The sequence below is a fragment of the Neofelis nebulosa genome, chromosome 11 (genome assembly GCF_028018385.1).
Source record: "Neofelis nebulosa isolate mNeoNeb1 chromosome 11, mNeoNeb1.pri, whole genome shotgun sequence".
Taxonomy (NCBI): Eukaryota; Metazoa; Chordata; class Mammalia; order Carnivora; family Felidae; genus Neofelis; species Neofelis nebulosa.
Genome location: NC_080792.1, coordinates 50,101,180 through 50,117,101, shown reverse-complemented (window position 1 = coordinate 50,117,101; position 15,922 = coordinate 50,101,180). Strand labels below are relative to the sequence as shown.

Sequence of the window (15,922 nt, the reverse complement as noted above, 5' to 3'; positions counted from 1 at the left end):
AGATTGAATGATGATTTTCTAAGAGGTGGAAGAACCTCTAACAAAAACTTTAGGGGCTAGAGGGAAAAAGGGCTGATTAAATAAAAAGATTTAAATAATATTTCTTCTATGTGAACTTTGACTGGCAAACAGGCATATAACATACCATCAATCCATTTCATGACAAAAGTAAATTTCTAAGTGAAAAAAAAGCATCACTGTGCTGGTTAATTTGTTAATTTTTAACAGTTAATTTTTAAAGAAAATGTGTTTTCCATTAAAACTAATGTAAATACCTATTGATTTTAAAATATAGTAACTATAAAAGTTATAAAATATAACCTTAATTTCTATTAAAATAGAAATATATTACATATATTTTACTTATGATATAAGATCTGAATATACATAGACCAAGGGGATTCCCCTGGTTGTATAATTATGAGTCTTGTAAATTTCATTTTTTTGTTGTTGTTGTTTATCTGTATTTTTCCACAATGAACTTGTATGCACAGTTATTTTAAATAAAAAAGAATGTGCTTTTCATTATGAACCTCTAAATCATTCTTTTAAAAATTAAGCTGTTGTCATTAATTTAAGTTTACTTACCAAGAGATTCTCCCCTGCCACTCCTCTGTTGTTAAAAACCACACATCTAAAAACCAGGAAAGTAATGTTTATTATTTTTACACACAATTCTTGCTCACAATATAATACATATTAAAATAATCTCAGTGGCACTGTTTTAGGGTACTAAAAGATGTTTAAAAATCTGTTCCAAAGACATGAGACTGTTTGACAATTTTATTTAAATGCACTAAAATATACTCCACTTCTCTAAGTTCAATATGTGAGTTCAAATCAGGAAATTGTATATTGAAGTGATGTTAAATTTTCCTACCAAAAGCAGAATTTTTACAACTTCTTCCTATACCTATGTGTAGGTTTTCAATACATGTTATTAAAACAATTCTAGATACAAATCAAATTTAAATGTTTTTGCCTCAAACTAAAAAAAAAAAAAAAAAAAAAAGTCCTCTACCTATTCTCTTTGTAACATTAATGAAGTATCTATTCCTATTCTAAGAAATAGCTAGTTAAAAAAAGAAAAGAAAAGAAAAGAAAGGCAGGAATAGTTATTTTTCCCTCAAGGCTCAGCAAACACAGACACTGGAATTTTACCTGAGGTGAAAACATGACCACAGGTAGAGCTGCAAGGAACCTGGCACCTGAGCTGGTAGGAAGGGCCCCCACAACGCTACTGCTTGGTGTTCAGTGGACTTAGAGGAGGAAAGGCAAACTGTGTTTCCTATGATCTTGTTTGTCTCTCCCGGGTCAATGATCATATGTTAAGGGTTTAGAGCAGTGTTGGCTCACTGTAAGTACACAAGGAAAGTTAGCTATTAGTAGCAGTGGTAGTTGTGGTGCCGTGGTAGCTTTAAAAAGCCATTTTGTATTTAAAATGCTTAATTCTCATTTAACTTTAAGTCAACCATAACACCAGATATGTATTTTTTGCCATCCTCAAACAAAATCCTGACTCGGGTCTGCAAGGATTCTCTTTGAGTAAGTGAATCTATATTCATTTGATTAAAATTCATTTTGGTGTTGTCTGTTTACTTATCCAATCAATCAAGGCCATTTAAGGTTCTAATTCCCTTCTTTCAGTGTGTTGCTGATCAGTGTATGGGTTAGGCCCAACTGAAAAAAAGGAAGTGTTTAAAATCTCAGAAATCTGACTTGAGATACAGCTGGGTATATTACATTTTATTGACTAGTCAAAGAATGATCTTAAATATACTTTGAAAACATGCAGAAAAGTTGGAGTAGGATCAGTGTGGCCTTAATCTTTTCTCACTAGAAAGAATGGCAATGCAGACTGGACATAAGCAAAATTTAAGTTAGCCACATGCACTTACTTGCATAAGCACCTAGGTTACACAAGAATCAGGGCTAAAGTTAATTGTGATCTTGAACTTTGAAGCTCCTAGTCATCCAGAAAAGAACTACTTTTAGAAAGCAAGCACTAAATAAGGATAAAAATGGCTTCTTGGGCAAGATGTCATCATGTGACTGCCACTGAGAGAAGAGAATAGAACTGGTAAGGGCAAAGAAAACGATGATCTGCAAAATCATGAAAAAGCAGTGTATACATCTGGGATTTTCTTCCAAACTCAGACTGGGATATTTGTACTTTCCTTCAGGCAACTTTCAAAAGTGGATCACAGCTCTGGTATCTCTTGCTAGAGGAGGAAATGTACTGACCTCTCCATAGGCCTTTGTTCCTGACAATGTTCAATAAGTAGCAGTCATCACTGTATATACTTCTAAGCCTTGGAAATTGGGCAGAAAGATAAGGAAGAATGAGGGAGCAAAGCAGCTACAGAGAAAGGCAGAATGATGGCTGCTGTTCTGTCCTTTATCCCATTCCAGTTGGTGACAAGTAACCAGTTTCTTTCATCTAATCTCCTTTTCTGCCCTGACAGTTATCAGGGAACACTTTACACATGAAGCTAAAAGAGCTGGTTGTGAAACAACTACTATTCCTAAGACTTTGATAAGCTTCTGTTATCTTTGTAATGGCTCTTTCCAAATAATTTTTACAAATTCTCCCAAACAATTTTAAAGGTTATGCATATGAGGAAAATTGTTCTGTAAAACTTATTTTTCCTATGTATTTTAGCTATTTAAATGTTCTTCTCAAAATAGGGAAAATATAAATAAATATCAAATAGAGAATGCATTTGGTATTAACCTTCTGTGACACTAAAACACATTAATTAGAAAAGAAGGTGAGTCTTCTTTAAAGAAGGTTAAATAAAGGGTAGAGAGCTCCCTATAGCACAGGATTTCCCAACCTTTAGTGCTATGGACATTTTGGACCAAATAATAGGAGAAGTTGTCTAAAGCCCCCATGATTGAAAACCACTGTTACAGTAAGATGGACCAGATAGCCTTGAATCTACTCAAGCCCAGTGATCTTCCAGAATAAAGGGATTTTACCAGATCACCTTAAATATTTTCCAGTTCTAGGATTGTGTAAGTCTCTAAGTATAAGAACAGAAATAATAGTTGGAGGGTGGAATAGGAGGAACATTCAAGATTACTATGCTGATTTCAGATAATAACAGATAAACATTTATTATATGCCAGGTACTTTACAAAAATATTAATATTGGAATGATTCATTCACTCAAAAATTTATTAAATAGACCATTTACTGAACTAAAGATTGAGTTAGAACTTATAGGAGAAAAGTCAAATATAAATATAAGGTTCCTAGCCTCAAAGAGAGATATACTCTAGTTAGGTTGAAAAGAAATACATCATGTTTTCAGTTGAGTGACTACAATAAAAGTGATAACATAAGGCAGTATACAGTTCAATATCCAATGAATGGTGTAAATAATAAAGCTTTGTGAGATCAGGTTGGACAAAATTGATCAGGAAAGAATTCATGGAAAAGACCTATAAATAGTATGATGAAACTTGGAAAATGATAAAGATTTCAGAAGAAAGAAAGTATGAGATATAATATGGGTTGGAGGGGGCAGGGGGGGCAAAGATATAAGGTAGAAATGTATGAAATTTTCTAAGAGATGAGAAAATATATCATCTTATCAGAAACATGGCTATGTAGAGTATAACGATAGAAAGTAAGGATGGAAAAAATAGGTTAAGACCAAAATAGGTATAGAGTTCTGAATACCAGTTAAAGAAAAGATGACAAGAAGGTTCTGCTTCCAAACATGTCAGAGTAGATCCTATTAGGCCAATCCTTCCAAAGAATAATATCTATGAAGTCTTGATAAATTATAAAGGCAATGGAAAACAACCAAAGCAGGTAGAAACTAAATGAGAGTTGACACTTGTAAGAAAAAAATGGCATTGGATGAGTTTCTTTTTCTTTTCTTTTCTTTTTTTTTAACAGCTTTTTGCCCGAGGGGATGCACCAGTTTCTATTATTCAATGATGGATGAAAGTCAGACAGAAATGCTATTTCATGGGCTTGAGAAACCAGAAAACAGACTTTGGTGCAACTATAGCAGTTAGAAAATGAGGAGAAAGTCTCACAAAAGAGGGAGAGTCCTAAATTCTGGGTAAAAACTGGGTCCAAAGCTCTGCTAAACCGTTATACATATGTGAGACTCCAAGCAATCAAATTAAGGCTAGAAAACCGAACAGAGATTTCAGCTACTTCTACCATAGAGGAGACACTTTGAAGTTTGAGTTGAGACAAACTGTCTGCCTGATAAGACAAACAAACAAACAAACAAACAAACAAACAAACAAAAATCAGTACTATTTGGAAAAATATAACAGAATCCAGAGTCTCTACAATGGATTATTCAAACTGTCTACAACACAAGCCAAAATTACTAGATCAGGAAGCAAACAAGAAAACATGGCCAATACTCAAGAGATAAGATAATCAATGTAACTGACCCTGAGATGGTCCACATGTTAGAATCAGTAGATGTGATTTAAAGCAGCTATTATAACTATGCTCAAGGACATAAAAGGAAAATAAGCTTGTAATGAATAAAAAAAAAATAGGAAATCTCAGCAGAGAAATAAAACCTATTAAAAATGGAAATTCTAGGTCAGAAAAATATAGTATATGAAATAACAAATTCACTTGATTTGTAAATTACAGTTCTAACATAAAGATGAAAGAGAAATAAAGATTCAAAAAAATGAATAGAACATTGGTGATTTGTGGTACATTATCAAAAGATCTAACACACATGTATGTAACTGTGGCTCCAGAAGAAGATGAGAGAGAGAATGGGGCAGAAAAATATTTGAAGAAATAATGGCCAAGCTTTTTCCAAGTTTGATAATAAGGCAAAAAACACAGAGTCTCAAAAAAAGAAAGAGAAATGCTAGGAAAATAAAGGAACAACAAACAACAAAAAACCAGAAAGCAAAGACTATAATGGTAAACCTATATCCACCATATCAATAATTACCTTAAATGTAAATGGACTAAAAATCCTATTAAAATCAAGAAATTATCAGACTGGACAAAAAAGGCGAGGCCCAACTATATGCTATCTACAAGCAATATACTTTATTTTTTTTTTTTTTTTTTTTTTTTTTTTTTTTTTTTAACGTTTATTTATTTTTGAGACAGAGAGAGAGAGACAGAGCATGAACGGGGGAGGAGCAGAGAGAGAGGGAGACATAGAATCGGAAGCAGGCTCCAGGCTCTGGGCCATCAGCCCAGAGCCCGACGCGGGGCTCGAACCCACGGACCGCGAGATCGTGACCTGGCTGAAGTCGGACGCTTAACCGACTGCGCCACCCAGGCGCCCCAAGCAATATACTTTAAATATAAAGATACAGATACTTTGAAAGTTGAAGTTTGAAAAAAAAAATGTACATGGTAAGTTTAAGAAGGCTAGTGTAGCTACAGTAATATCAGATAGACATCACAACCAGAGATAAAGAAAGACATTTCATAATGGTGAAAGAATTAATTCATAGGAAGACTAACAACCATAAATATATCTATGACTAATAACACAGCTTCCAAATACATGAAGCAAAAATGACAATTAAATGGGAGAAATAGAAAATCCATAATCATAGTTGATTTCAACATCCTTCTATCAATCAAAAAAAAGTTAGGAAAGATATAAAGAATCTGAATAACACTATCAACTATCTTAACCTAATTTACATTTATACAACATTATATCCAATAGCATAATACACATTATTTATTTAAAAAAAAATTTTTTTTTTTAATGTTTATTATTGAGAGACAGAGAGACACAGAGCATGAGCAGGGGAGGGGCAGAGAGCAAGGGAGACACGGAATCCGAAGCAGGCTCCAGGCTCTAAGCTGTCAGCACAGAGCCTGATGCGGGGCTCGAACTCACAAACTGCAAGATCATGACCTGAGCTGAAGTCGGTCGCCTAACCAACTGAGCCACCCAGGCACCCCAATACACGTTATTTTTAAAAAATGGTAACACTTAAACATTTCTGACCTCACTAATGTCATAAAGATATTAGAACAGATGAATGTAACTCATGTATCTTTTTCTAGAATGTAATGCATCAGAAATCAAACACGATAATTAACAGGAATATATTGACTGTATTACATACCCAACTCCTGATTACCACATAGCAATGGAGAATAGTGAAACTTAATCCATAATTCAAGAACCCCATTCTCTTGTTTCAACTCTTTCCCTATAAAATCTATTCCTTGAGTAGGAAACATGACATGTTTGCCTGTCATGTCTTGAATTTCTCTGATGAAATGGAGTCTTATGATATTATAGGTCTACATTATCCTGATAGGCAATAATCATGGGGTTTGAGGAGCTATTTTCCCAAGCCAAGAGCCATCTGAGTAAAGGAGAATTTTGAAGAATGAACAATATTTCAAAGAGCCTAAAAAACAATCATACATTTCTCTGTAACAAGGCTGTACAGTTGAAGTACCTTGTCACACACTAACTGTCAAACTTTGGTGAAATTATGAACACTGTAGTTTTGTTTTTGGTTGGTAAAATGAGTATGATGATAATACAGCTCTTGGAATTAGGTACATGTTAAGTAAGATAACCTAAGTATAGCACCTGGTATGGGGCCTATCATGTGGCAGGCACTCAACAAAGCTAAATTTAATTAGTAGTAAACCAAAATGGCAATTCTGGTTATCTCTTGCTGGTCATAAGCTCTGAGTGGTCCTATGAATTTAAAAAAAAAGTTCATAATTAGTACAATTCACTTTTTAGGTATAATATTTCAAAACCAGTAGCCACAAGAGGAAAAAAGAGTCAAAGTTATCCTTCATGTGAGGCCACTGAAAACCTTATACAACTAGCATTAAGTTCTCTTTTATAATATTTTATTGGAATCTTCTCCACTGCCCCGCCCCCAGCTCTCCCGTCTTCCCTAACATTTACTCAGTTGCTTTCTGATGTTCTCAGATTTTATCTTACTCATTTGAATTCTAGCTGGGTTTCTTTGGTATTTCTGTAGATTCTGTCAACTAAAGAACTATTTAATAATAAAAGTGTTCTACATTAATAGTATGAACTTATAGGAATCATTCCAGTGTCACAGATCACTGCTGGCAGCTTTATGACCCAAACTGGAGTCAGAAACATGTATGTGTAGGGGTTGTGGGAGGGTGGATGGGCTAAATGGGTAAGGGGCATTAAGGAATCTACTCCTGAAATATTATTGCACCATATGCTAACCAACTTGGATGTAAATTAAAAAAAAAAAAAAGAAACATGTATGCATTCCAAGATATAGATTCCAGTGGCCACTCCACCTTAGCTAGGCATTATCCTCTCCCTGCACCACTCACTGTCTGGCCAGGCACACTGCTGTCTCAGGTTCTCCTGGGATGGTTTCTTGCCTGGTAGTAGGGCCCAGGCACTAAGTACCTCATTTCTACCTAACCAGACTAAAAGAGTATGACTCTTCCCTACACCAAAGACATAATTCACTCCTTTAAAGAAAAAAAGCTAATATTTAAAAAAAAAATACTTCTTTTAAAAAAAGCTACTACTTTTTAAAATGTTCACTGGGGAAAAACCTTCACATATATACATGTAATCCTGGCAATCCTATGAGGTATAGTTATCTTTATGGATGAGAAAACTGAGGTACAGAGTTATTGAATAATTTGGCCGTGGATACACAGGAAGTGTTTGACAGAACTGGGACTTGAATCCAAGCAGACCTGACTCAATAATCCACTTAACCACCCCACTCAGAGGCCCTGGGCTACCTAAGCTAGTAACATAAAAGTCTCTTTTTCCAAAGATGAGTGCGAGTGCTCTGAACACAGAGTACCCTTTGAGTGCATGCCAGCTCAGATAAAAAAATAAAATAAAATAAAATAAAGCTTTATCCCCAAAACTTTGTGAATCATTGTATAATGGAACATCTAACAATTAGTTCCCTAGGGAATGAGACTCCTTGTCAGTATCCACTATAACTTTTTCTATAAATACCATTAAATAAGCTAAGCTCTTCACCCAGTGCTTTCCATTATGCATGATTTCATCCAGCCAGTCTCATGAATAATCAGTTAACTGAACTCATTTTCAAAACTTTAAAAGCCAAATTGTTTTAACAACAGCAAAAACTTACAAAAATATGTTTAGATAAAAACATTCTGGAGTTAATTTAAAATGACTTCTTACCTAAGGTACTGCTTTTACACTGGGGAGTAGTCAGAACTTGCCCTTTTGTTCCATGCCTCATTTTCCTTAGTTCAGCCTCCCCTTCCTTCCTCCCTCAGGAAGAGTCAGTAGATGACCTGCAAGTGCCCTTCTGATACTGCAGGAAAATCTAAGTGTCACCTAAAGCTTAGTTATCTACTGGTGATACCTGACCTAAATCAAAATGCACAGATCCAAACTCCAAACTGGAAAGCAAAGGAACATGTAGAAACTAGTCAAATTTTAACTGCTTTTAAATCATCTCCCACTTCAAGTTCCTCTCAAAACTATAAATGATGGACAATGGCATCCTTGCTACCAATAGGTGGCCCTGCATTGGAAGATCTGAATCCTGTTAAACCACATTAAAATGTCAGTGGTTTCTGTAAGTAGTTTGAAAAATGTAGCAAGAAAAACAAAAAGAAGATAGTAATAAAAAATGCAGTAAGAAAGAAATTTCTCGAAACAAACACCCACAATCTTGAAAAATCCCTCTATTAATCCTTCTGCTCTTTTCCAAATCCTCTCCTGTTTCCCTCCTTCCTCTGTCAAACTTAAAAGATATGTGATCCACCCCACTCTTTTCTCCTGAGGTCTTCTTAGCCCTCAGCAGTTGGACTTCCTTCCTCATTGCTCTGCTGAATCTTCTCCAGTACTGCTTTATCTGTCCTCATTCTCCTTGCTCTTTCGTTCGCCTCTGGCACTTCTGACCTGTTCCTTCCCTGCTTAAAATGTCTTACTTGGTGTCTGATATTCCAGAGTCCTCACACTTGCAACACTGACCACTAAGTGCTAGAGACTGCCAGTTATCTCCCAGTATCCATGCTCCTCTTCTTCTTCAGTCACAGAATCTTCTAGTGTCACTTGAGTATATGACTGCTCAAAATAACGATTTCACTTCGAGCCTCCCTTGTGGCTGAGGAAGAGCAGGTCCATATGATACAAGCAAGAGTGGTGTGCACAATTGCTGGAAAGCATCCTTAAAGGAAGATGGTGCATTCTCTAGTCTTTTTTCTCCTTCTCGGATGTTGGGGTACAGTTGTGATGGCTGGAGCTAGAGCAGCCATAGGTTATGAAGCAACACTTCCTGATACAGGCTATAGAGCCCTGGTCTACCTTCTCAGAGAGAGAGAGAGAGAGAAATAAACTTCTCATGAGAGAGAAATAAACTTGTATCTTTTTAAAGTCACTGTTATTTTGAGTTTTCTTTTACTTGTAGTCAATCCTGGTTCTCGTGAATGCATTTCTTCCCAGCTACTGCATACATACTCCTTATCGCTTGAGCTAGACTGTATGCTCTTTGGGAATATAGGTTCTGATAAAAATACTTAATGACTGACCTAGATTTCAATGGATTTATTATGATATAATTCTGGATGGGCCACTCTTTTTAATACTAGTTGGGGGTGGAACAAAATAGTAGATGAAGGCTCTCAATAAAAGAGGCCAAAGTAAAAGATGATTTAGATGTTCTCAGAGTTACTGTTTTACTCCCTTCTTTTTAGTAGTCGTCCTAAAAATTAATTCAGACAATGGGAAAAAGACTTAAGAAAACAGATATTATTCAGGTACATAAAATAATATCGATTAGGCTGTGTTACCAAATAGAGGTTTTTTTAAAGAACAAACCTTGAGTGAACGAATGGGATTTCTAACTACTTTATCAATCATAGAGGTGTAACTTTTTCTCCAGTCCTCTGATTTCTATGAGAGAAGCTTCTCTAAACACACTCCTGGCTTCCTGGCCTCGCTTACTTTACTCATTCTCCAGGAGATGGAGGGCTTATCTGATTGATAAAATTTGGAAGAATGACTAGGGCTATCTGGCTCAGCAATTCTCTTCTCCCCCTCAGGGACAAGTTTGTCCAAGGAATACATACTGCATTTGGCCCATGAAGATGAACAGGCAGGTAGACTATGTATTCCCCTTTCAATTCAATTTGACTTCTTAGTTAGTAAAGCCTTTGCTCACAGTGATCTTAAATGAACTTTAGCTTAGTTCCTATCCCATCCATTCTTAATTCTGAATTGGTGAAACTTAAAAGGTCTGTGTCTGTCAGTTTTCAGGCACAGGAAAAAAAAATTTTTTTTAACATTTATTTATTTTTGAGAGACAGAGAGAGACAGAGCATGAGCGGGGGGAGGGGCAGAGAGAGAAGGAGACAGAATCTGAAGCAGGCTGCAGGCTCTGTCAGCATAGAGCCTGATGCAGGGCTCAAACCCACAAACTGTGAGATCATGACCTGAACCGAAGTCGGATGCTCAACTGACTGAGCCACCCAGGCGCCCCAAAAACAAAATATTTAACAGCAACAATAGCAAACCCTTATGTTTCACTTATCAATACACCAGGAGTTAAGTTCTCCCTAATGTTTAAATCACATCTCAGCAGTGAAGCAACAACAGTTCCCTGGCTACCTGACAAAATTCATGAGTCTCCCTACAAATTCAACCTTTCCACAAGATAGTAACTGGGGCCTAAAGGCAAATATACCCCCACCGTATTGGGGTGTTCATACTGCCTATGAAATTCTATTGCGTAAGAGACATAATGACACAATCCAAGCATTCCTGTAAGGAAACTAGGTGTTTATATTTCCCAAGAGGTAGGTTTGCTTGTACTTGTTCTTTAAATTATAAAGTGTTCTAGTCTGATTAGGGAAACATTATGAAAGACCACTTTGGCTCAGGTCACTAAACCAAGTACTTTATACATTCTAATTCATTTAAACTCTCTGTAGTAAGTGAGAAGCTGTAATTGGGGAAGTTAAAAATTAATTACAAAGGTCTCTCAGTAAGTGGAAGTTCCAACACTTGAACCTAGGCCCAGCTCCAAAGACCCTGCACACACCACTATATTATACAGTCTCAAAGGACTCAATGCAAGCCTTATGGCAAAGTTCCAGATCTTTTCTTTTACTTCAGTGGTCCTTGGCACTACCTTGCTATCTGTGGTATGATGCAAAAATATTTTGTAGGCCTTCCTATCAAAAGGTGGAGTTTATTTCTCTACTCTTTGACTCTGGGCTGACACACAAGACTTGCTTTAACTGGAATGTGGCAGAAGCAACATCAGGAGAGTTCTTAGCATGAATGTCAAGAAGCCTTGCAGCTTTTGCTTTTGTACTCTTGGAACCCTCTGCCACCAAATGAACAAACTCAGAGCCTGATGGTGAATGAGAGGCCACATGGAGCTGAGATGAGTCATTCCTGCTGAGGGCCCCCATGCAGGCAGTTGTCCTGGCTGCTGACCTCAAATGCACAAATGATCCCGGCCAAGACCAGGACCACCTAGCTTTGCCCAGCCCAAATTCTTGGGCCACAGAATTGTGAGCAGAATGGTGGTAGTTTTTAGCTACTAAGTTTTGGGATAGTTTGTTATACAGCAAAAGCTAACTGATACATCTTCTCAGCCACCCCTCCTAATTAAAAACAAATGGAGATAGGACCAAAGGCCACTGAAAAGTTTACTGACCACTGCTTATACATGTACTCTGCTATTTTCAAGTCCAGTCTAGTTCACTGTTAGAGTTCCCTAAACCCAAATAAGCTGGGTCTTTAAGCAGCTGACAATGACCTGATCTATCTTTCTCTTCTCTTAGGCTCCTTGTGGCAAGGTCAACTTCTCAAAACTCTTTGTATCTAGCACAAAACCTTCCTTTTATCACAGATTCACAATAAAATGTCCAAATCAGTAGAAGAGATATTAACCCTTAGGGGAGTTAGAACTTTGAAGCTTTGAAGCACAGTGTAATGATAGTCATAGTCATAAAATTTAGCAACTTTTGCAAGGGGTGGAAAAAAGCCTTGTGGACTGGCAACTCCAGGGCTTATGAGATTTAGTCCTTGAGTTTCAACTACATTGTTTTTAAAAGCACTTCCTAAGTCTTGAGAGACAGCTCAGGCCAAGTACAGAATCAGCAATTTAAATATGCACAGAAGGCTTTATGATCTATACTTTTTGAGCATGACTAAGTTTTAGAAAAAATTGGAATCAAGCCTCACACTTAACTGGATGGTGCTAAACATGGAATAATGATGAATTCCTGATATTAGTGCAAGTTTCACTGGAACAATAATTCTAGAACACCTATCAAAACGTCTGAGAGATTGTCATTTCATGGACAAAATAGGCTTTATCTGTAAAAGATCAGACTTAACTTGTGAAAATTGAGTTAGCTCTTATGGCATTTCCCCATTTATACAAAAATGTTTTTATTAATATAAACTCCACATCAATTTTTCACACAGAGTGTTTCAAGTTTAACAAAGGACACAACTGTACTTTAAATGCACCTCAGAGTGTTCCATTACAATAATTACTATCAGCTTAAAAAGGCGACACAAAAAAGCAGTACTTTTCACAATGATTCTGCTTTAAGATATTAAAGCTGAACCTGAAACTTAAGGTTACTAAGTCACTTGCAAAAAATTAAATTGTACTTGGTGACTGAGTTGAATAATGGCTACTCAAAAATGCTGTGGCATCCTCAATTGGACATTAGTCATGTGCACCTACAAACTCAGATGGACAGAAGAAGCATAGATCACCTTTGGAAAAAGAAAGATCACCTACAAGCCGATTTTGGATATTTTTTACATTTGGGATCTAAGCCAATGAGATAAGATTAGTAGATTCAGGGCTCAAATATGGAATGAAACATGAAGGTCACCATCTACTCTCTCAGTGGTTTGTAATGGCTATTTTCCATAGCACTCCCTTCAGTGGGCCTACTGCTCCTCAGACCTGGGTCCTATGTCAATTCCTAGATGATACTAATTTCATTCATTCATTCATTCAACCAAAATCTGCTGAGTGCCTACTATGCGAAATGCTATTTCCTGTGAGATGATTGTTATGCATCTTCCTGGAAAAAAAAAAAGGCAAAAGAGGAAGCAGAGAAAAATAATAATCTAGGGAAACGCTTAATCCATGCAAGAAATAACAAGTTTTTCTGAAACAAACATGTAGATAGATTTGTGCTTCATTTAGAATGAATTAAGTAAAAAATGGAATAAATCTTTTACTGGTACCTGTATCCCAATTCTTCACTAAGATGGATCATATGAAGGATATATGATTCCTTGCTTGTTCCAGTGAGGCCGGGCAACAGTAAGATAGTAGGCCTGGTGGTGGCATCCCTATAACACTTACTGTTACAATTATCAAACCAGTCCAGTGAAATCTGTCCTCCATCTGCAGTTTTAATAAGTTCACTAGAAGAAATAGAGGACATACTCATTAAATGTTTCAAGTCATGCTTTAATATTAGTGTTTTTTTTTTAATGTTTATTTTTGAGAGAGTGAGAGAGAGAGAAACAGCATGAGCAGGGGAGGGGCAGAGAGAGAAGGAGACACAGAAATCCGAAGCAGGCTCCAGGCTCCAAGCTGTCAGCACAGAGTCTGACACGGGGCTCAAACTCACAAACCGTGAGATCATGACCTGAGCTGAAGTCGGATGCTTAACCAACTGAACCACCCAGATGCACCAATATTAGTGTCTTAATTTTATAAATATATGACATGATTTGGTCATCTGAAGTTTTTTTCAGCATTCACTAACACACACACTTATATCCCTTTGTCTTATTACAAGAATGATATGACATTAGTACCATAAAGTATTTCCAGCAATATCACAAAAAGGTAGCATATAAAAATGAACTGCTAAATACTTCAAATATTTATCTTAATCATTTCCTCATTACTCTAAAATACCCAGCATTTAACCCCTATTTGATTGAGGTCACCCAAATAATTCAGTAGGGAATTATGAATAAGTAAAATACTGGTCTGATCACTGCTCTGGTCCTTTGACTTAACAATGCAGTCTCCCACAGAGTATATTATAAAATTTGTTTCTTAAATATTTTAAAGTATTTCTCACATAGTATGCATGAACTTAAAGATTTTTCTCAAATAAATAGTGCAAGTTCCAGGCAACAAAAGGAACTCCAGAAGGACTAGATGACTCAGGGAAATTAATATTAGGCATCATCTAAATCTCCAGGTTACTGATAAATTCTGGACCATATCTTTAACACCTCAAGGACATTATCATCAAGAACCCATTTGCTTATTAATATGAAGTCCTTTTACAGGAGTCCATCATTAATTAGGATTTGGCAACATCCAAATTAATTGGCATCCTTCTCGACCCCATCCCCACTCCTAGCATCAATGAATTGGTGCATATCATCAAAGGATCTAGGTCCTTAGGGACAGACGCATGCCAAACCAGAAAAGAGTAACTCAAAAACACTTCTCTAGAAATAAACCATTTACATCAAGGCACACACAAAAACAATGGTGAACGGCAATACCTGAATATTTTCCTGCAGCTGTGTGTGTGTGGAGGGGAGCACACCTTCCACTTTCGTTCCCCCTTTCTTTTCTATATGTTTACTAACGAGAGGTTAATCAAGAACTGGGAGTATGCAGGAAAAACCCGGTGGTTTTGCAGAAATGACTGAAAAATGGAAATATACTTACTTCCTGTACTGCACCGGGGGTTTGGAAGTGATGAAAGGTCTCAGGAGTGTCTGTCCTCGACTCTCCCAGCACCAGACCGTGGGGTAGTACGTTTCTGTCACCACGGGACAGTGGTCCTGAAGGAAGCGGTTGAAACTCTCACCCCCCGTCACTAACTGGGGCTTCTGTGGGGAAAGCCGGTATTATAGTGAAGGGTCTAGAACAAAGTTTCTGCCAACCGTAAACCAGAAATGAGCAGACTCGTCCCTCGCCCGCACGTTCCCTTCGATTACATCTTCTTCTAGAAGCCTGACAAAAATAATTCGCAGTCACAACGGACTTAAAGAGAGGTTTACCAAACTCTTGAAGGGGAAGGCGAGAGCTGAGATAAGGGAGTCCTTGTCAGAAGTGCTACAGCATTGCCAGCCCCGCGAATGGTGACAGGGCAGCCCCGCCGCGCCTAGGTCAGCCGGGTCCTGGCTGCAGTCCGAGGACCCCGGCCGAACCCACAACACGCCGACAAGGGCTGGCCCGCTTTCCCGCGCGCGCTCAAAGGGCGTCCATCAGATATCGGGGAAAGGGCGACAACTCAAGCAGCACTCTCGCCTCCAGGACGACCCCAGCCACCCGTCCCTCCAGCGGCAGCTCCAGCTTCACCAGCTGCTGTCCCTCCCAGCAGAGCTGCCCGCGGCCCTGCGCCCCGGCGCCCGCGCCAACCCCCGGCTCACCTTGGCAATGCTGCTCAGGTAATAGAAGGCGTAAGCGACGCTGAAGCCCAGGATCAGGGATAAGCCCACACCCGAGCCGAAGAACCCAACCCGGACTTGGTGCTCCAAGTAGAGAGAGAGCTCCCGGGACAGCATCCGCAGGTCCATAGCTAAGCGCTGCATGGCCCTGTGGCGGGAGGCCAACCAGCCGGCGAGCCAGTGAAAGCGGCGCGGGGCTGCGGCGGACCCTCGACCAGAGCGTCTCTTACCGGGCAGAGAGCGGCTTCCGCGAGCGGGCGCGGCCGAGCGGCCCCGGGAGGCGTAACACAGCTGCCAGACGCCGCCGGCTCCGCCCCGGCTTCCCTGGAACCGCCCCCTCCGCCAGCCACTCAGGAACCTTCCAGAGGCGCGGTACCAAGCGCGGCCCCCGTGCGGTGGCGGACCCGGTCTCCCGGTCTGGTCCAGGCATTCCGGGCGACACCCTCCCCTGCTTCCCCCTCCCCTCCCCCCGCCCCAAGGGTGGGGAGCAAGGAAGCATCGGCTTTGGAGAAGGAAATGGGCCT

At 38.6% G+C, this 15,922-nt stretch overlaps 1 protein-coding gene across 2 annotated transcripts in view; it reads right to left on the bottom strand.

Annotated features, from left to right (window-relative positions):
• Positions 1-15,672, bottom strand: part of ABHD3 (abhydrolase domain containing 3, phospholipase) — a 38,882-nt gene extending 23,210 nt beyond the window's left edge. Inside the window, exons 1-4 of one of the 2 annotated variants that reach the window (XM_058692532.1) lie at positions 15,381-15,671; positions 14,674-14,837; positions 13,215-13,397; positions 589-634 (exon numbers count right to left, since the gene is read on the bottom strand). In XM_058692532.1, the coding sequence (XP_058548515.1) occupies positions 589-634; positions 13,215-13,397; positions 14,674-14,837; positions 15,381-15,542 (555 nt within the window). In that variant the 5' untranslated portion in view covers positions 15,543-15,671. Of the gene's footprint in view, positions 1-588; positions 635-13,214; positions 13,398-14,673; positions 14,838-15,380 lie in introns of both variants that reach the window. The other variant, XM_058692533.1, reaches the window with a different exon arrangement.
• Between the last annotated feature and the right edge of the window lie 250 nt (positions 15,673-15,922).